This window comes from Peromyscus leucopus, chromosome X (assembly GCF_004664715.2).
Source record: "Peromyscus leucopus breed LL Stock chromosome X, UCI_PerLeu_2.1, whole genome shotgun sequence".
Classification (NCBI taxonomy): domain Eukaryota; kingdom Metazoa; phylum Chordata; class Mammalia; order Rodentia; family Cricetidae; genus Peromyscus; species Peromyscus leucopus.
The window spans coordinates 60,501,134-60,518,156 of NC_051083.1; the positions used below are offsets into that span (position 1 = coordinate 60,501,134).

The window sequence follows — 17,023 nt, forward strand, 5'->3', positions numbered from 1 at the left end:
GTTGGAAGAAATGGGTTACTGGGAACAGACCTTAATGTTTTATAGCCTAGCCCTACTTCCTGTTTATGGTCTGCTTCCTGATTGTGGATGCAATATGACAAGCTTAAAAAATTTCCTGGTGGGAAATTCAATGGCCTTGTGGGTGTGCCTTTTTAAGCATCTGCAAAATGTGACTAATACCCACTTTCTGGGAACCCAGGAATAGACCTGACTAGAGTTGATCCCCCTGGCCAGTATTTAATTAAAGCTTGCTCCAAATATGGCTCAAAATTATGGTAGTAGTCTTATTCTCGCCTGGTGTGATTAACACTGCCACATCTCACTTACCATGGTGGACTGTGTCTCTCTGGAACTGTAAGCCCGAATAAAGCCCTTCTCCATTTCAGTGGATCTTGTCAGGGTATTTTATCACAGCAAGGGAAAACTAACAGAGAAATTGGTACTGGGAAGTGGGGCTGTTGCTGTGATAAACCTGACCATGTGAATCTTCGGTCTTTGGGAGTGTTTTATACTAGAAATGTCTAAGAGTTTGGAATTTTGGGCTAGAAAAGTCCTTGAATGTAGACCTTAAAGGACAATTCTAATAGGAGTTTGGAAGACCAGAAAGCATAGAATAATGTGGACTATGGAAGATCAACTTATGAGGCTTTAGAGGGTGACAGGGGCTCTTTGAGAACTGGACTACAGGCCATTTAGTTTTTATTTACACAAATAATCTGGCCCTTGTCCCAAGAACTTGAGTGAAGCTGAATTTAAGTTATAGCCTAACTTGTTTGGTAGAGGAATTTAAAGGCAGGACAACATCAAAGACATGTCATAATTACTGCTCAGTGCTCTCATTTTTATCTATATTAGAAGAGATAAAGTGGAACAAAAGGTAATTCTAAAATGTGAAGTTTGGTAAGGAAAGTTGTATGAAAAAAATAAAAGTTGTGAACAAAGAAAATACAGATAATAAAGCATCTGTCATTGTTAAAAAGTTTAATTCCATTAAAAAGAAACCTCCGTTTCTACAGAGACAATAATGAAGGTACCTTGAGGTTAAGACTCCGCCCATCAAAGTCTCTAACCTGTGAAAATGCAAATGTATTTGAAAGGGGAAAAGCATAAACTCACAATGCCAAAGGAGATTCCTGTTCTAGAGAGCAACTGTTCAGAGAAGTGTTTCTCCAGGGTTAGCACACAATAGCTGATGCAATTGTGAGTCAAGGGGACCATCCTAAGGTCAAAGGAGAATCCAGTACTGTCATTCGTGTGGTAGCGGTTTTGCAGGCATTAAAAGTGCAAAACTGAGGGGTCATGAAGTCTTGCACCACAGTTCCAGAGAGCTGCTGAGGATAAGCAACATGCTCCAGGGTCAGAGTCCCTGCAAAGAGGTCTTGAAAGGCTACTGCATGAAGATGTGAAGAGAAAGACTAAATGGCAGTAGATACCCTGGCTATTGGAGAAACCAGAACAATAAATGTCCACCAATAAATGTTGTCTAAATAAAGTAGAGCTGAACCAAGAGAGAGGCAGCAGAGCGGTGTGTGTGTGTGTGTGTGTGTGTGTGTGTGTGTGTGTGTGTGTGTGTGTGTGTTTGTCAGGGCTACCTAAGTCCATTGGAGCTGAGATGATTCCTTCCATCATGACTTCCAAATGCCAGACATAGAGCTGCAGCATTCGATGTTGCTGTGCTGGCATTTGGTCTTGCTTTGGTGCAAAACATCCTTCCTATTCCCTTTTGGAATTGAAATGTATATTCTGTGCCACTGTATGCTGGACTAACATAATTTCTTTTTATTTTACAGAAGGTCACAGCTAAGATATTGCCTCCATTATTAGAAAATACTTTTGGACTTTTGAACAGTGTTGGGACTGTTAAAGATTATAAAAACTTCTGAAGTTGGACAGAATATATTTTGCATCAAAACATGGCCATGAGCCTATGGAGGCCAGGGGCATAATGTTGTGGTTTGAATGTGAAATTCTTCCCATAGGGTCACATGTTTGAATACTTAGACCCTAGCTGGTAGCACTATTTGGGAAGGGTGTGGAACCTTCAGCAAGTGGAGACTTGTTGGAGGAAGTAAGTCCCTGGGTGTGGACTTTAAGACATCATAGCCAGGCCCAATTTTCTGTTCCCTCTCTGCTTCCTAAATGTGGATATAACACGACCAGCAAGCATTCTGATACTGCCAACAGGCCATTCCTGCCCTGCTACCACGTCTTCCTTGCCAGGATGAACTAACCATATTGCCCTGGAACTGCAAGCCAAAATAAACCCCTTCTTACTTAAGTTGCTTTTGTCAGAAAAGCAACAGAAAACTAATATAAAAATAAAACGAATAAACAAAGAAGGGAGATTAGGAAAAAGGTATAATATCAAAGCACTCTACTAAAACCACTGCCATCTCATTTCAGGAGGATGGGTCAGGATGTTTTCAAAAGCAAAGACTACACAGTAGAAGCAGCGGCGGGTCGGATAAACCATTTGTGAGGATGACGCGGCAAGGTAAGAACCGTACTTCAAGGGCTGTCTACACCTACCACGAGAAGAGGAAGGACGCAGCGGCCTCAGGCTATGGGACCTAGAACATCCCACTGAGCTGGGACGCTGTGAAGGACTTTGACTGCTGCTGTCTCTCACTGCAGCCCTGCCATAATCCTGTGGTCACCCCAGATGGCTACCTGTACGAACGGGAGGCGATCCAGGAGTACATCCTACACCAGAAGAAAGAGATTGCCCGGCAGATGAAGGCCTATAAGAAGCAGCGAGGAGCCCAGAGGGAAGAGCAGAAACAGCTTCAGTGAGCAGCAGCCCAGGACCAAGTTCGAGGCTTCCTGGAGGAGGAGGCAGCCATCGTGGGCCGGTCCCTCAACCCCTTCATACCCAACACAGATGGTCAGCAGCCCGGGCCCAGTGCAGGTCCTCCAGGCAAGGATAAGAACAAAGCGCTGCCCAGCTTCTGGATTCCCTCACTGACGCCCGAGGCAAAGGCCACCAAGCTGGAAAAACCATCCATGCCACACTGTGACCTGCCCGATGTCTGGGAAGCCTCTACACATGTCGGACGTGAAGCCAGTACATTTCACACAGCTGGACGACTCTGTGGACCACGTGGGACTCATCACATGCAGTGAGCGCTATGTGTGTGCTGTGACCCTAGACAGCCTGAGCAATGCCACACCATGTGCAGTGCTGTGGCGCTCTGGGGCTGGGGTCACCCTGGAGTGTGTGGAGAAACTGATCTGGAAGGACATGGTGGACCCCGTCAATGGGGATACGCTGACAGAGTGTGACATCATTGTGCTGCGGCGCTGCGGTTAGGGCTTCACAGGCTCAGGAGTGAAGCTGTGGGCCGAGATGTCTCGGCCAGTGATGCAAGCCTGAGCTGTGACCTAACAAACCTGCCTGTGAATGAACTGGATCTCTGGTGCCTCACTTAGCCGGGCGCTGGTGGGCATGCCTTTAATCCCAGTACTTGGGAGGCAGAAGCAGGCGGATCTCTGCAAGTTCAAGACCATCCTGGCCTACAGAGTGAGTTCCAGGATATCCAGTACTGCACAGAGAAACTCTGTCTTGAAAAACCAAAAAAAGAAAAAGAAAAAAAAAAAAAGAAGAGTGGACTTGAAGTATGGGTCACTCCAGTCCCAGATGAGCCCTAAACTCCTGGAAGCTGTCTCAGTTACTTTTGACTATGCAGGAACCCTGGTAACAGGAACCTGTTAATCTAGTCTCCTCCAGCCTCAGTCAGGATCTGTGAGAGGGCGCCCTGCCCAGGAAGTATGGGGCTCAGGGTATAACACACTCCCAAGGAAGCTACTCAAAGAGACCCCCAAACATGGACCTGCCCGCCATGTGCCCTTAATTACAGGACTCCCCCGCAGACCTGGCACATTGCCACACACTGCCTCATGTACAGTCCTGCCCTCATCTCTTCCCCTGGAGAATGTCTCTCAAGAATCCCAACTTCCAGCCGGGCAGTGGTGGCGCACACCTTTGATTCTAGCACTCAGGAGGCAGAGGATCTCTGTGAGTTCGAGGCCAGCCTGGTCTACAGAGTGAGTTCTAGAACAGCTGGGGCTACACAGAAAAACCCTGTCTCAAAAAAAAAAGAACCTCAGCTTCTATGAGTATGTCCAGCTTTCCTCAGTACCCTCCACCCCAACCCCATGAATTGTTCCAAAGTGACACAGACCACCCACACCCCAACTCCACGTAAAACTCAGCTTCCTTTTTTCTTTTCTTTCTGGACTGGGAAGGGCACACACTAAGCAAGTGTTCAAGAGTTCTTATCTTTTAATTAAAAACAATTTGGTTAAAAAAAAAAGCAAAGACTACCCTGTGTGGAGTAAAAATTGAGCCATTGTACTATGGGGCCAAGAGAGCTCAATGAACTAGTCCAGTCAATTCACTAAGCAATTACAGAAAGCAAACTAACAAGGGCTGGAAGACAGAACACTAGTTAAGAACTTTGCTGCTCTTGCAGAGGACCTGAGTTTGATTCCCAGAACTCATAGAGAAGCTCACGATTGTCTGTAATTTCAGCTCTGTAATCCCACTTCTGCCTCCAAGAGCACCAGGCAAGTATGTAGTGCACATGCAGGCAAACTTCATACACATAAAAAATAGAAATGACTTTGTAAAGGCCCAGATGTTAAACTAGACACATATTTCAAAACAGCTATTTCAAATATGCTTAGATAACTAAAGGAATCTACATGTAAAGAATGAAGGTATGATAAGAGTGCTCATCAGCTATATGTCAATAAAGTCATATATGTTATAAAAGTAATCAAATAGAAATTCTAGAATTAAAAATACAGTTTAACAATTCTTTACAGACCTTGAAAGAACAATACTCAAGTTCATATGGAAAAACAAAAAAATCAGGATAGCTAAAACAATCTGTACAATAAAGTAACTTCCGGAGGTAAAAAAACCACATGGTATTGGCATAAAAACAGACAGGTGGATAAATGTAAACGAATCAAAGACCCAGACGTAAATCTATACACTTATGGACATGTGATTTTCAACAAAGAAGCCAAAATTATACAATGGAAAAAGGAAAGCATCTTCAACAAATGGTGCTGGTCTAACTGGATGTCACCATGTGGAAGAATGCAAATAGATCCATATTTATCACCCTGCACAAAACTCAGGACCAAGTGAATCAAAGATCTCAACATAAATCCAGATATACTGAACCTGATAGAAGAGAAAGTGGGAAACAATCTCAAACACACTGGCACAGGAGACAACTTTCTAAACAGAATACCAATAGTACAGACACTAATACTGACAATTAATAAATGGGAACTTCCTAAAATTGAAATGTTTCTGTAAGGCAAAGGACACCATCAAAAGGACAAAACAGCAGCCCACAGAATGGGAAAAGATCTTCACCAACCCCACATCTAAAAAAGGGCTGATTTCCAAAATATATGAAGAACTCAAGAAACTAGATATCAACAAACCAAATAATCCAATTAAAAATGGGGTACAGATTGAAACAGAATTCTCAACAGAAGAATCTCAAATGGCCCAGAAACACTTAAGGAAATGTTCAACATCCTTAGTCATCAGGGAAATGCAAAACAAAATGACTCCGAAATTTTATCTTATACCTGTCAGAGTGGCTAAGATCAAAAACACAAGTGACAGCTCAGACAGGTGAGGATATGGAGCAAGGGAACACTCCTCCATTGTTGCACATATAGACAAGCAGGCACACACATATACATAAATAAAAATTAAGGAAAAGACATGTGAGATGTAGAAAAGACAAAAAATAAAATGGTAGAAGTTTGACTATAAAATAATATCAATTGTTAATGTATTATACTATGTAATTAGAGACAGAGATTGTCATACTAGTTTAAAATATAATTTATATTCTATCTATAAGAGATAAGCACTATATCTAAAGACACAGGATGAAAATAAAAGGATGAGAGCTGGGCAAGGTGGTGCATGCCTTTAATCCTAGCACTCAGGAGGCAGAGGCAGGTGGATCTCTGTGAGTTTGGGGCTAGCCTGGTCGACAAAGTGAGTTTCAGGACAGCTAGAGATATTACACAGAGAAACCCTCTCCCAAAAAACCAAAAATAAAAGGACAAAAAAAGACTATGAATTAGATCTTTTAACACCTCTATAAACAATAATACTAGGAAAAACATCAAAGGTATAGAAGATTTAATACCTATAAAGTCCATACCTAACAAGCATACATTAAACATGGCATCAATCCAACATCAATGTATATGCTCAAAATGAAACTATTCACACAAATATTTGTACATGTTTATTAAGACTTCATAATATTCTAAAAATGTTTTGTTTTATGTATATGAATGTTTGCCTGTGTGTAGGTATGTACATGCTTAGATGCTTGATGTCCATATAGTCAAGAAAAGGGTGTCAGATTCCCTGGAACTGGAGTTACAGGCAGTTGTAAGCCATTATGTGGGCATTGGGAACTATATCTGGGTCCTCTGCAAGAGCAGCAAGTGCTTTTTAACTAAAAAGCCATCTTTTCCAGACCTGAGACATTATTAGTAATATTGGAAAATTGGAAACAACCCAAGTGTCTGTCAATGAATGAGTGGATAATGAAGATGTGATATATCCAGACAATGAAATGTTATTCAGCTATAATAAGGTGTGAAATACTGATACCTATTAAGAAACAGAGAATCTGAAACATTTTTTTTTACAAAAGGATCTAATCAGAAAAGACTACAAGTCATATTATTAGATTTACATAAAAAGCTCACAATAGGCAAACTATATAGACAGAAAGTAGCTAACTGGTTGCTTAGAGCTAGTGACAATGATGAAGAGTACCCACTAATGGGTAAAAGGTTTCTTTTTAGAATGATAAAAATATTCTAAAATTAGATTGTAACTGGAGTATTACTATGTCCACCTGGCTCCTGTAGCCACTCAGGCCCAATTAAACACACAGAGACTTATATTACTTATAAACTGTATGGCCATGGCAGGCTTCTTGCTAGCTGTTCTTATATCTTAAATTAACCTATTTCTATTAATCTATAAGTTGCCACGTGGCTCGTGGCTTACCGGTATCTTATATCATGCTTCTCCTTGTGGCAGCTGGCAGCATCTCCTCTGACTCAGCCTTCCACTTCCCAGAATTCTCCTCTCTCTTTGTCCCGCCTATACTTCCTGCCTGGCTACTGGCCAATCAGTGTTTTATTTATTAATCATAGCAACATATATTCACAACACACAGGACACTCCATAACATCAGATTTTGTTGATCGTTGTACAGCTTAAAATATGCTAAAAAGTATTACAATGTACATGTAAATGGATAGTTTGGGATGGCGATAATGCTTGGTGGCAGCATGTGTACCTAGAATGCACAAGGCCCTGAGTTTAATTCTCAGCAATGCCCCAAATGAAAATGAATGGGTGAATTATAGGATATATGAATTATACATCAAGAAGTCTGTTACAATTTAGATAGAAAGATCTCCCATGTTCATGGGTTGGTAGCATTAACATAGTAAAAATTGCCATCCTACCAAAAGCAATCTACAGATTCAAAGCAGTCCCCATCAAAATTCCAACATAATTCTCTAAAAGTCTTTAAAGGACAATTTTCAGCTATATATAGAAACATAAGAAACTCAGAATACCTAAAACAATCTTGTATAATAAAAGAACTGCTTGAGGTATTACCATCCCTGATCTCAAATTGTACTACAGAGCTATAGTAATAAAAACAGCATGGTATTGGCACAAAACAGACATGTTGATCAATGGAATCAAATGAAAGATCCAGATATACCCATACATCTATGGACACCTAATTTTTGTAAAGAAGCTAGAACTACTATTACATTGGAAAAAAGACAGTATCTTCAACAAATGATGCTGGTTAAACTGGATGACTGCATATAGAAAGATCCAAATAAATCTATAATTACCACCCCACACAAAACTCAACTTCAAATGGATCAAAGACCTCAACATAAATGTGGGAGCCCACAACTGACTCAGTTCCCCAGTTTGAATCTGAAGTCTATTCTAAGTCAATAGAGTTCAAGCTTGCTTGCTCCAGGGGTGTGAAAAGGTCCTTATTAGCCCACAGAGTCTTTGAAGAGCTGTGAGAAAGTCCTGATTAGCTCACAGGAAGGAACACTCTAGCTAGCTAGATGCAGGCTGCTGACACCAGCCAGAGGAACATAGAAATAGACAATGAAACTGCCTGCTCCTTGACACAAGGCAGGATAGATAGTGGTTGAATGCCTATGCTGTGCATTGTTCTACCTCTGTCCTTCAAGACTGTATACAAGCTGACCGTGAAATAAACTTGGGGCTGTCCAGCACTGACTGGCAGACCTGTTGACTCTTTCCTGTCCTCTTCACTGTCTCTACAATCCACACTCCCTCACCCAGATACCCAACTGATTGTCAGCAGGCTCCAACACATAAAACCAGTACACTGAACCTGATAGGAGAGAAAGTTTGGAATGGCCTTGAATGTGTTGGCACAGGAAAAGACTTCCTGAACAGAGCACTGACAGCACAGGCACTAAGATCAACAATTAATAAATGGGACCTCATGAAACTGAAAAGCTTCTGTAAGGAAAAGGACACCATCATATGGACAAAGCAGCAGCCTATAGAATGAGAAAAGATTTTTACCAACTCTACATCTGATAGAGGGATAATATCAGAATATATAAAGAACTCAAGAAACTAGATATTAAGAAAAGTATCCACTTTAAAAAAAATGGGATATACATCTAATACAGAGAATTCTCAAAAGAGAAAACTCAAATGGCTGAGAAACACTTAAGGAAATTCAACATCCTTAGTCATCAGGGAAATGCAAATCAAAACTACTTTGAGATTCCATCTTACACCTGTCAAAGTGTCTAAGATCAAAAACACAGTGACAGCTCATGGTGGAGAGGATGTGGAGTAAGGGGAACACTCTTCCATTGCTGTTGGGACTGCAAACTTGTACAGATATTATGGAAATCAGTGTGGCAGTTCCTCAGGAAGATGCGAATCAATTTAATTTAAGATCCACTCATTATTCATTATTCAATCTCTAAGTTCTCTAGAGAAACATGAGCAATACAGTAATAAACCATATAAATGGACTTATAGACAAAAAAATCACATTCTCTTCCCAATAGATACAGAAAAGGCCTTTGAGAAAATCCAACATGTCTTCATGATAAAAGTCCTAGAGAATTTAGAGTTAGAGGGAATATACCTCAAAATAATAAAAGTTATATATGATAATTTCACAGCCAAAAGAGGGCATTGGATCCCCTGGAGCTGGAGTTACAGGTGGTTGTGAGCAACCTGACACAGGTGCTGGAAACTGAACTTAGGTTTTCTGCAAAAGCAGTTATTGCTCTTAACTACTGGGAGAGCTCTCTAGCCCCTATTTTATGTATAGTACCAGGCATCTAAAAAGCCCTGCCATTTGGACAGTGATGCTGTTTGAAACCTTGGTCTATAGACTTGACAAAATAAGTGTTTTATTACTGTATATATAAGCCAGAGATTCAAATTTTGTTTCAAAATTAGTTCAATTAATTCTAAAAGACTTCTATGTAGTTCATTGTAGTGATGATAATTTTTCCTGACTCCTTTATATATTAAGTGCATTTGCATTCCTTCTAAAATGCAAAGTTTAGGAGAAAATCTTACCAAGCTTCTATCTTCCAACTAGAATCATTAGTGGTGCTACCCTTTTGCAGGCTGCTGTTCATGTAATTGAATCATGAGTATTGTCTTTGAGCCAGTGGGTCTCATCCTTCCCAATGCTGTGACCTTTTAATACAGTTCCTCAGGTTGTAGTGACCCCAACCATAAAATTATTTTAGCTGCTACTTCATAACTATAATTTTGCTACTGTTATGAATTGTAACGTAAATATTTTTGGAGATAGAGGTTTACCAAAGGGGTCATGATCCACAGGTTGAGAACTGCTCCTTTAAGCAAAGCTAATCAGACATGACCTTACACTGTACATACCAAGCAGCGCCTTCTAATAATTAAAAGGTATTGGACATTGGTCACCTAAGGAGTACATCTGTAAACAAGTAATTCAAGTAATTCATTTTCAAATTCCTTTTACATTTGTTATCATTGGTTGTGTTTTCGTAAAGTTTGCAGTTATTAATACTCTGTAGAAGTATAACTTCTAACAAAAGAACATGAACAATACTTGAAAAAAAAAGCACTTGTGATGAACAAGTAACACAAGGACTATACTTAAGAGTTGGCAAAATTTCCCATGTGTTGATTTAATCTGTATTCATTGAGATACAGTTTAACATACCCAGACTATGAACTAAAAAGGAGTAACTTTTAAAAAGTTAAAAGCACCATAAGGATAACGTTATATTAGTTTCTTTTGTTATTGCTGTGAAAAAGTACCCAGCAAGAAGCAACTTCCTGGACAGAGAGTTTCTTTTGACTTACGGTTTATGAGGATACAGTCCATCATGGTGAGGAAGGCATGGCAGCAGGGGCAGGAGGCAGCTGGTTATATTGCAGGGGGAAAGCAGATAGTGAAGGATACTTTTCTCCTTTTAATGCAAGTCTGGGACTCCAGTGCATGGCATGGTGTTACCCACATTTAGGGTTGGTTTTCCCACCTTAGTTAACTAATCTAGACAATCCCTCACAGATATGACCAGAGGCTTGTCTCTTTGGTAATTCTAGGTCCTGTTAAGCTGACAACAACATTAACCATGATGTTACTGCTATTTTCAGTAAAGCAAAAGTGCTTATAGAGAATAAAATTACAATCACCTTTACTTGAAGTTAATTTTTGCCTAGTTTTTCTCTGGGGAAGTTAGATTCTTTTCTTGTCTATTCTTTTTTAATGGAAAAGACTTCTTAAAGGGGGCTCATTTATCCTCATGAATAAGGACTTCATCTTTGTATGTCTAGTATCTAGTAAGAAACTAGTGTTCAATTTTTTAATTCCATGTGTATGAATGTTTTGTCTGTGCACCTTGTGCATGCCTGCTGCCCATAGAAGACAGAAGAAGGCTTTTGATCCCCTGGAACTGGTGTTACAGATGGCTGTGAGCAACCACGAAGGTGCTGAGAATCAAATATGGGTCCTCTGTGAAAGCAGCCAGTGCTCTTAACCACTGAGCCATCTCTCCAGCTCCTCAAATATTTTTTTGAGTTGAACTCAAAAAAGGAACACAAAAAAATATAACAGGCCCCAGACCTTAGTAAGCCCCTAGACTTTAGCACAAATGACTCCATGATGCAAGTACCATTAAGGCTGTAAAATTCAGTACCACCTGCCAAAACTAAACCAAAGACCTAATCCATCAGAGTCCATAGTTCTGGGAAAGTCTCTAACCTTGCTTTTTGGCTTCTGTAGTTCTGCTTCTGGTTAACTGTTCTTGTTAACTGAAGCATGTCAACCCAGAGCACGGTTTTTGTACTTAAAATTTCACCCCAAGAAAAGCTCGGTGTTACATTGGGATCCCAAACACCCAGTGTAGTCGCCGGCTAATGAAGACTTTCTATTGGCTTAAATCCATGTCTGAGCAGTCTTCTCTGGTGAATACCTCACAACAAGAAACAGATATATGATGAGAATTTATTCTAAATGTAAAGAATAATAGGAAAGAAATGACTAACACAAGATAGAGGATAAAGAGCTAAATGACTTTATACCTGTTGGAGAAATGAGAACCTAACAAGTATGGGAAATTAAGATGTTTTCTTATTACAGGTAAGAGAAACCAAGCAGACAGAGAACTCAGGTGTGTCTAACTTCTTAATGTTGTAACATGACACTGTCATTTACAACGCTCATGCTGGAGAACCATGTGGTTGAGTGAAAAAAATTGCAAAACCCTCATGTTTTAAATATGTTTACAATTTAGCATTGGGCTGCATTCATAGCTATCCTGCGCTGCATGTAGCTAAAGAATTGTGGGTTGGAAATGCCTCATTAATTCTTAAAAATCAAACAGAAAGTGGTAATTATGTGACTTTCTTTGAAGAAGGATGAAGAGTTGTAGGTGTGTGGGATATGATAATTCTGGTAGCTCCTAAAAAGGTAGGTTTAAGAGTGGAGGCAGGGCTGGGTGGTGGTAGCGCACGCCTTTAATCCCAGCATTTGGGAGGCAGAGGCAGGTGGATCTCTGTGAGTTCGAGGCCAGCCTGGGCTACAGAGTGAGATCCAGGAAAGGCACAAAGCTACACAGAGAAACCCTGTCTCGAAAAACCAAAGGAAAAAAAAAAAAGAGTGGAGGCAGGTGTGATAGTTAACATCCGTAATCTCAGAGGATGAGGCAGGAGAACTACCATGAGTTTGAGGCCATATGGTTTATAATTTGAAACATGGTATCATAAAAAACATTAAGAAAGGAATTGAGAGTGGAATTCAGGCAAAGGTAAGAGATCATGTCTTGTTAGACACAAGATAATGGTGACATATTCAAGCAAATTGAATATTGAGTAAAGAGAAACAAGCTAAGGAAATCACTTCACTTGGCTATCAAAACTCTAGACACAGATGAGTTCTTCCATAGCAAAAGTGTGAAAGGAAACAAAAGTAGAGGAAACACTTTGATGGGTCATATATTACCACAGAGAGACAATGAAGATAAATATAATAACAGACTAGGAATGAGTCCATGGGAAGGGGCATCTAACAAGAAGAGGCTAAGCCAAATGCAACCTTTGCTGAGGAAGGAATTAATCATTATAAACCTTTGAAATCAAGATGCTTCTAGAATAAGAGGAGACGATTTCCTAAAGGGGAATAAAAACAAATGTGTCAGGGCAAAGAAATATAGCAAACAGCACACTTCACCCTTCTCTGTTCTTTGAAGATGGAACATTACCTGTTCGTAAGTTGTTGAAGCTTTTCTTCCTTGCTCTAGATCAACTGCAGCTGCTACAAGTAAACATGTTTTCTGTGCAATCAGTAGTCCTTGATCAGAAGGACAAAAAAGGGACAGCTGATAAGAAATAACCAGAACATCAATGAATACTGAGAATTCTGTCAGGTGAACACAATCAGAATCAAAATCAGCAACATTTTGTCTGAATGAAAAAATTCTGCTGGAAAACCACATGTTGCCATAAAAATGATATGGACTATCACATTGATTTATAGTTTTAATTTTATATTACCTTTCATTGTTTTTAGTACCTTCCTAGAGATAAAAAGCTTCTCTTCTTCAGTATTTTTTCTCAATGACAAGTACTGTCATTTAGCCCTGAATGCCTATCTAGCAATTTACTTCTTGGGTGATGCTGTCATTTATAGGTGATTTCCCCTCTGGGAAGTAGTTTTTCCTTTGTACTGAACAGAGCCCAAATCAGTACTTAAATTGTTATGTTTGAAGGGGACAATGTCAAATCCTGACAGGCATTAAACATAACCTCATCATTAAACCTTGTCCTCTAGTTTTAGGAAATTCTCTGAGCTTTTTACTGTAATAAAAACTAAGCCACTTTGATTTCTACATGTCAGTCTTATACAAGCATCACCACAAATGTCAAAACTGAAATGGACTTATGCCATCTTATTAAAACTGCATTTATACATAAACCTGAAGATTTTTTTTACTGGTACTTGGGATTGAGCCCAGGCCCTTGTACATGCTAGATAAGTATTTTACCACCGAGTTACATTCCCCTCCAAAGACTTTCTTAATTTCCCCATTTAGGGATAACAATCATGACCTTCACTGACTAAATAAAATTTAGGTTGTCCAATACTTTTAGGTCTTGGGTTACTTAAGGTGAGGTAACTATGCTCTTCAGTTCATTCCAGCTCTAAAATTCTGAACATTTAATTGGCCTCAATTTGTCAGACTGTGATACTTCTAAATGCAAATGAGGTATATTCTGTAACCCTCTGCTTTCATTCCTCCACTAGTATGTGAACCTCTTTCTAACTTTTTAATGGCTATTTTGGAGGTAAATGACTATTTTTAAATGCTTAAAGTGAATAATAACAAATTCACAAATTATTACATAGAGTACCTGCTCTAGGGAAAAAAATAAAGGAGGCTCAAACTTCTCATCTCCCTTTTCAACCCCTGATGTTCACAGGTACTTATGCTATGTATCTACAGATGTATTTGTGTGATCTTTCCTAATGTGTTGGTAACTGGTAACATTGGAGCATGCCCATTCTAAAGACACTTCTGTTGTTTTTTTTTTTAATTTTATTTTACAATACAATTCAGTTCTACATATCATCCATGGATTCCCTTGTTCTCCCCTCTCCCGCCCCCCTCCCTTCCCCCCAGTCCACCCCCATTCCCACCTCCTCCAGGGCAAAGCCTCCCCCAAGGACTGAGATCAACCTGGTAGACTCAGTCCAGGCAGGTCCAGTCCCCTCCTCCCAGCCTGAGCCAAGTGTCCCTGCATAAGCCCCAGGTTTCAAACAGCCAACTCATGCAATGAGCACAGGACCCGGTCCCACTGCCTGTTTTAATATAGGACTCTGGAACTCTCAGTACCGACAAAGGCAAAGAAATAGTTCTGTAATGGTAGAACTTTGGGTCCTATGATGAATATTTCTGATGAAATTTACCTTATAAGAAACCATAAAAAATTTTTTCATTGTCTCTCGATCCTTCTCAGACTGCAGAGCTAAGTTCCAAGCTGAAAGTTAAGATGAATAATATAATTGTGAAAAATTGACTGTTTATTCTGTATCACCATAATCTCTATTGTCAACATTTTCAATGCTAATATACTAACAAAGGGGTTCTTGGGGTTAATTATATTTTACCTAAAATTTTAAATTTAAAATTAATTAAAAAGAAATTAAATAGGTCAATAAACTATTTTGTTATTGGAAAAATAAATTGACTTTATGTTTGTGGAGAAACTTTTGTCTGAGAAATTTAGAGATTTCTATCACTTCTAATCATCCATTCTAAGTCAATGATACACGAGGTACTGTTAATTTTTTTAAGTTTGAGATATACAAAATCAGTCAGTCAATCTATCTATCTATCTATCTATCTATCTATCTATCTATCTATCTACCTACTTGCCTATCTATCTATCTATCTATCTATCTATCTATCTATCTATCTACCTACCTACCTACCTACCTGCCTGTAATAGTAACAATTAAAGAAACAGGCCATGAATTTGAAAGGGAATGAGATGTTTGTAGGGTGAGAAATGGGAGAGGCTGGAGGGAGAAAATGATGTCGTTATATTTTAATTAAAAAATACATACAAAAAAGTGAGTCACCAAGTGGTAACTGAAAGTCACCAACTAAAAGTGGCAAAAGGAAGTTCAAGTTTAGGAAAGATCAGAATCTACTAAAATCAATGGTTAGAGTATTTCCTATTTTCCAAAGGTTAATAGAAGCCCCAACTAGGTAAAACAGGTGAGTGAGAAAAATACCTTTAGCTTTTCAAACTTTCACAAGGTCAAAGTCATTAAATCTTTCGATATTTTAAAATGCTTATTTTCCAAATTTATTATAATTCATATTATTTATTTCCTTTTGCTCAGATAAAAGCCTCAAGAAATCCCTTAAAGCAGGGAAAGGTTCATGTAGAACCAGTCCACTCTGTGATATTGTTAATTAATACTCTTTAACTACCTCCATAGTTTTTATATCATTTTTATTAATTAAAGCCCAGAAAAAGAAAATGGCACAATTCATAATTGTGCCACTTGATGAATTTCAATAAAATAAACATATATCCACACAAAGAAAGATTTTGGCCATTACCAGAAAACTGCAAGCTCCCTTCAAGTCCAGGATCTCTTTTTATGGTAAACACTACCTTAATTCTTTTCTTCAGATTATTTTCTTTAAAATTATTTTCATATTACTTACATGATAAAGTCATAGCAATTTCTCTACACATGAACATAATACACTTTGATCACATTTACTCTCAATGTTTTTCTTTCTTACCTCCTAAACAGATCACTATTTTGATTTTTAACACTAAATCAGATTTACCTTTTTAACCTGTGTATAAACAGAAACATGCATTATGTACTCTTTAATGCCTGGATCTTTTTGTTCAACAATATGTTTCTGAGAGGTATCCATATTGTTGCACGTAGTTTACTTTTGGTGGATCACATCAAAGAATAAGTTCAGCTTTCTAGAGCAGATTTAGGATAATAATTTGGGGAATTAAAATTATAATTCACCATTTTTGATCACTCTCCATAGAAAATAAAATAAGCGTGAAATACTTTGTTATGTGTGAGGTAAATACACTATTTCATATGAAATCCTTAATGAATAAATGATCCTACATAAGAGATGTATGCATTTCTATTTTACATACAATGAAACTAAGATTATGCAAGCTATATATGTATACCATAGGTTCAAAAGAAAGAGCCAGAATCTGCGAACCCACCTCTGATTCTATTATACCACAAAGCCTTCCATACCCACAGATTTTTCTTTTACCTATTTTTCTGAACCAATTGGCATCATTAACCCTAGACTCCAAAGCTGAAGGATCTTCATCAAAACACTGAGAAAATTTCAGGAGTGCTGCATCAAATAGGGAAATAGAATAGTTATCTTATATGCTAGCAAAGTTCTTAATCATTGTTTAAAGACAGTATGAATCTATAAAGTTCATTTCTATATATATGTTTATGGTTGTACATAAGAAATAATCCAAGTGAGAAAATGCATTACTATGCTCCATGAAGGCATTAACTCAAACTTTGAGGGAACAAACATATCCTTAGAGAGAATTATAAATTTAATTATTACAATTATTCACTACTTGAAGCACATGGAATAAAGAATAGGAATAATAATTAAAATACTAAAATGATGCTTAGTATGCATGAATCCCTGGGATCAATCTCCAGCACCAAACAAAACACCCTAAAATAATTCATAGTATCAGTAGGCTGGCATAATATTTACTTAGCTTCCACAGTAAGTATAATAGAGAACCAGAACATGCCATCATCACCAGAAAGCATTTATTACTCACCACATGCTCTTCTCAGAAATAGAATAGCAACCAACGAAGTTTTCT

General features: G+C 38.6%; 1 protein-coding gene and 1 pseudogene across 1 annotated transcript in view; one reads left to right on the forward strand and one right to left on the reverse strand.

Moving 5' to 3' along the window:
* Nucleotides 1-17,023, reverse strand: part of Tex11 (testis expressed 11) — a 387,858-nt gene that overhangs the window by 155,910 nt on the left and 214,925 nt on the right. Inside the window, 3 exon segments of the mRNA XM_037199204.1 lie at nt 12,857-12,978; nt 14,568-14,638; nt 16,435-16,521. Of these exon segments, the coding sequence (XP_037055099.1) occupies nt 12,857-12,978; nt 14,568-14,638; nt 16,435-16,521 (280 nt within the window).
* Nucleotides 2,482-3,373, forward strand: LOC114708656 (annotated as a pseudogene).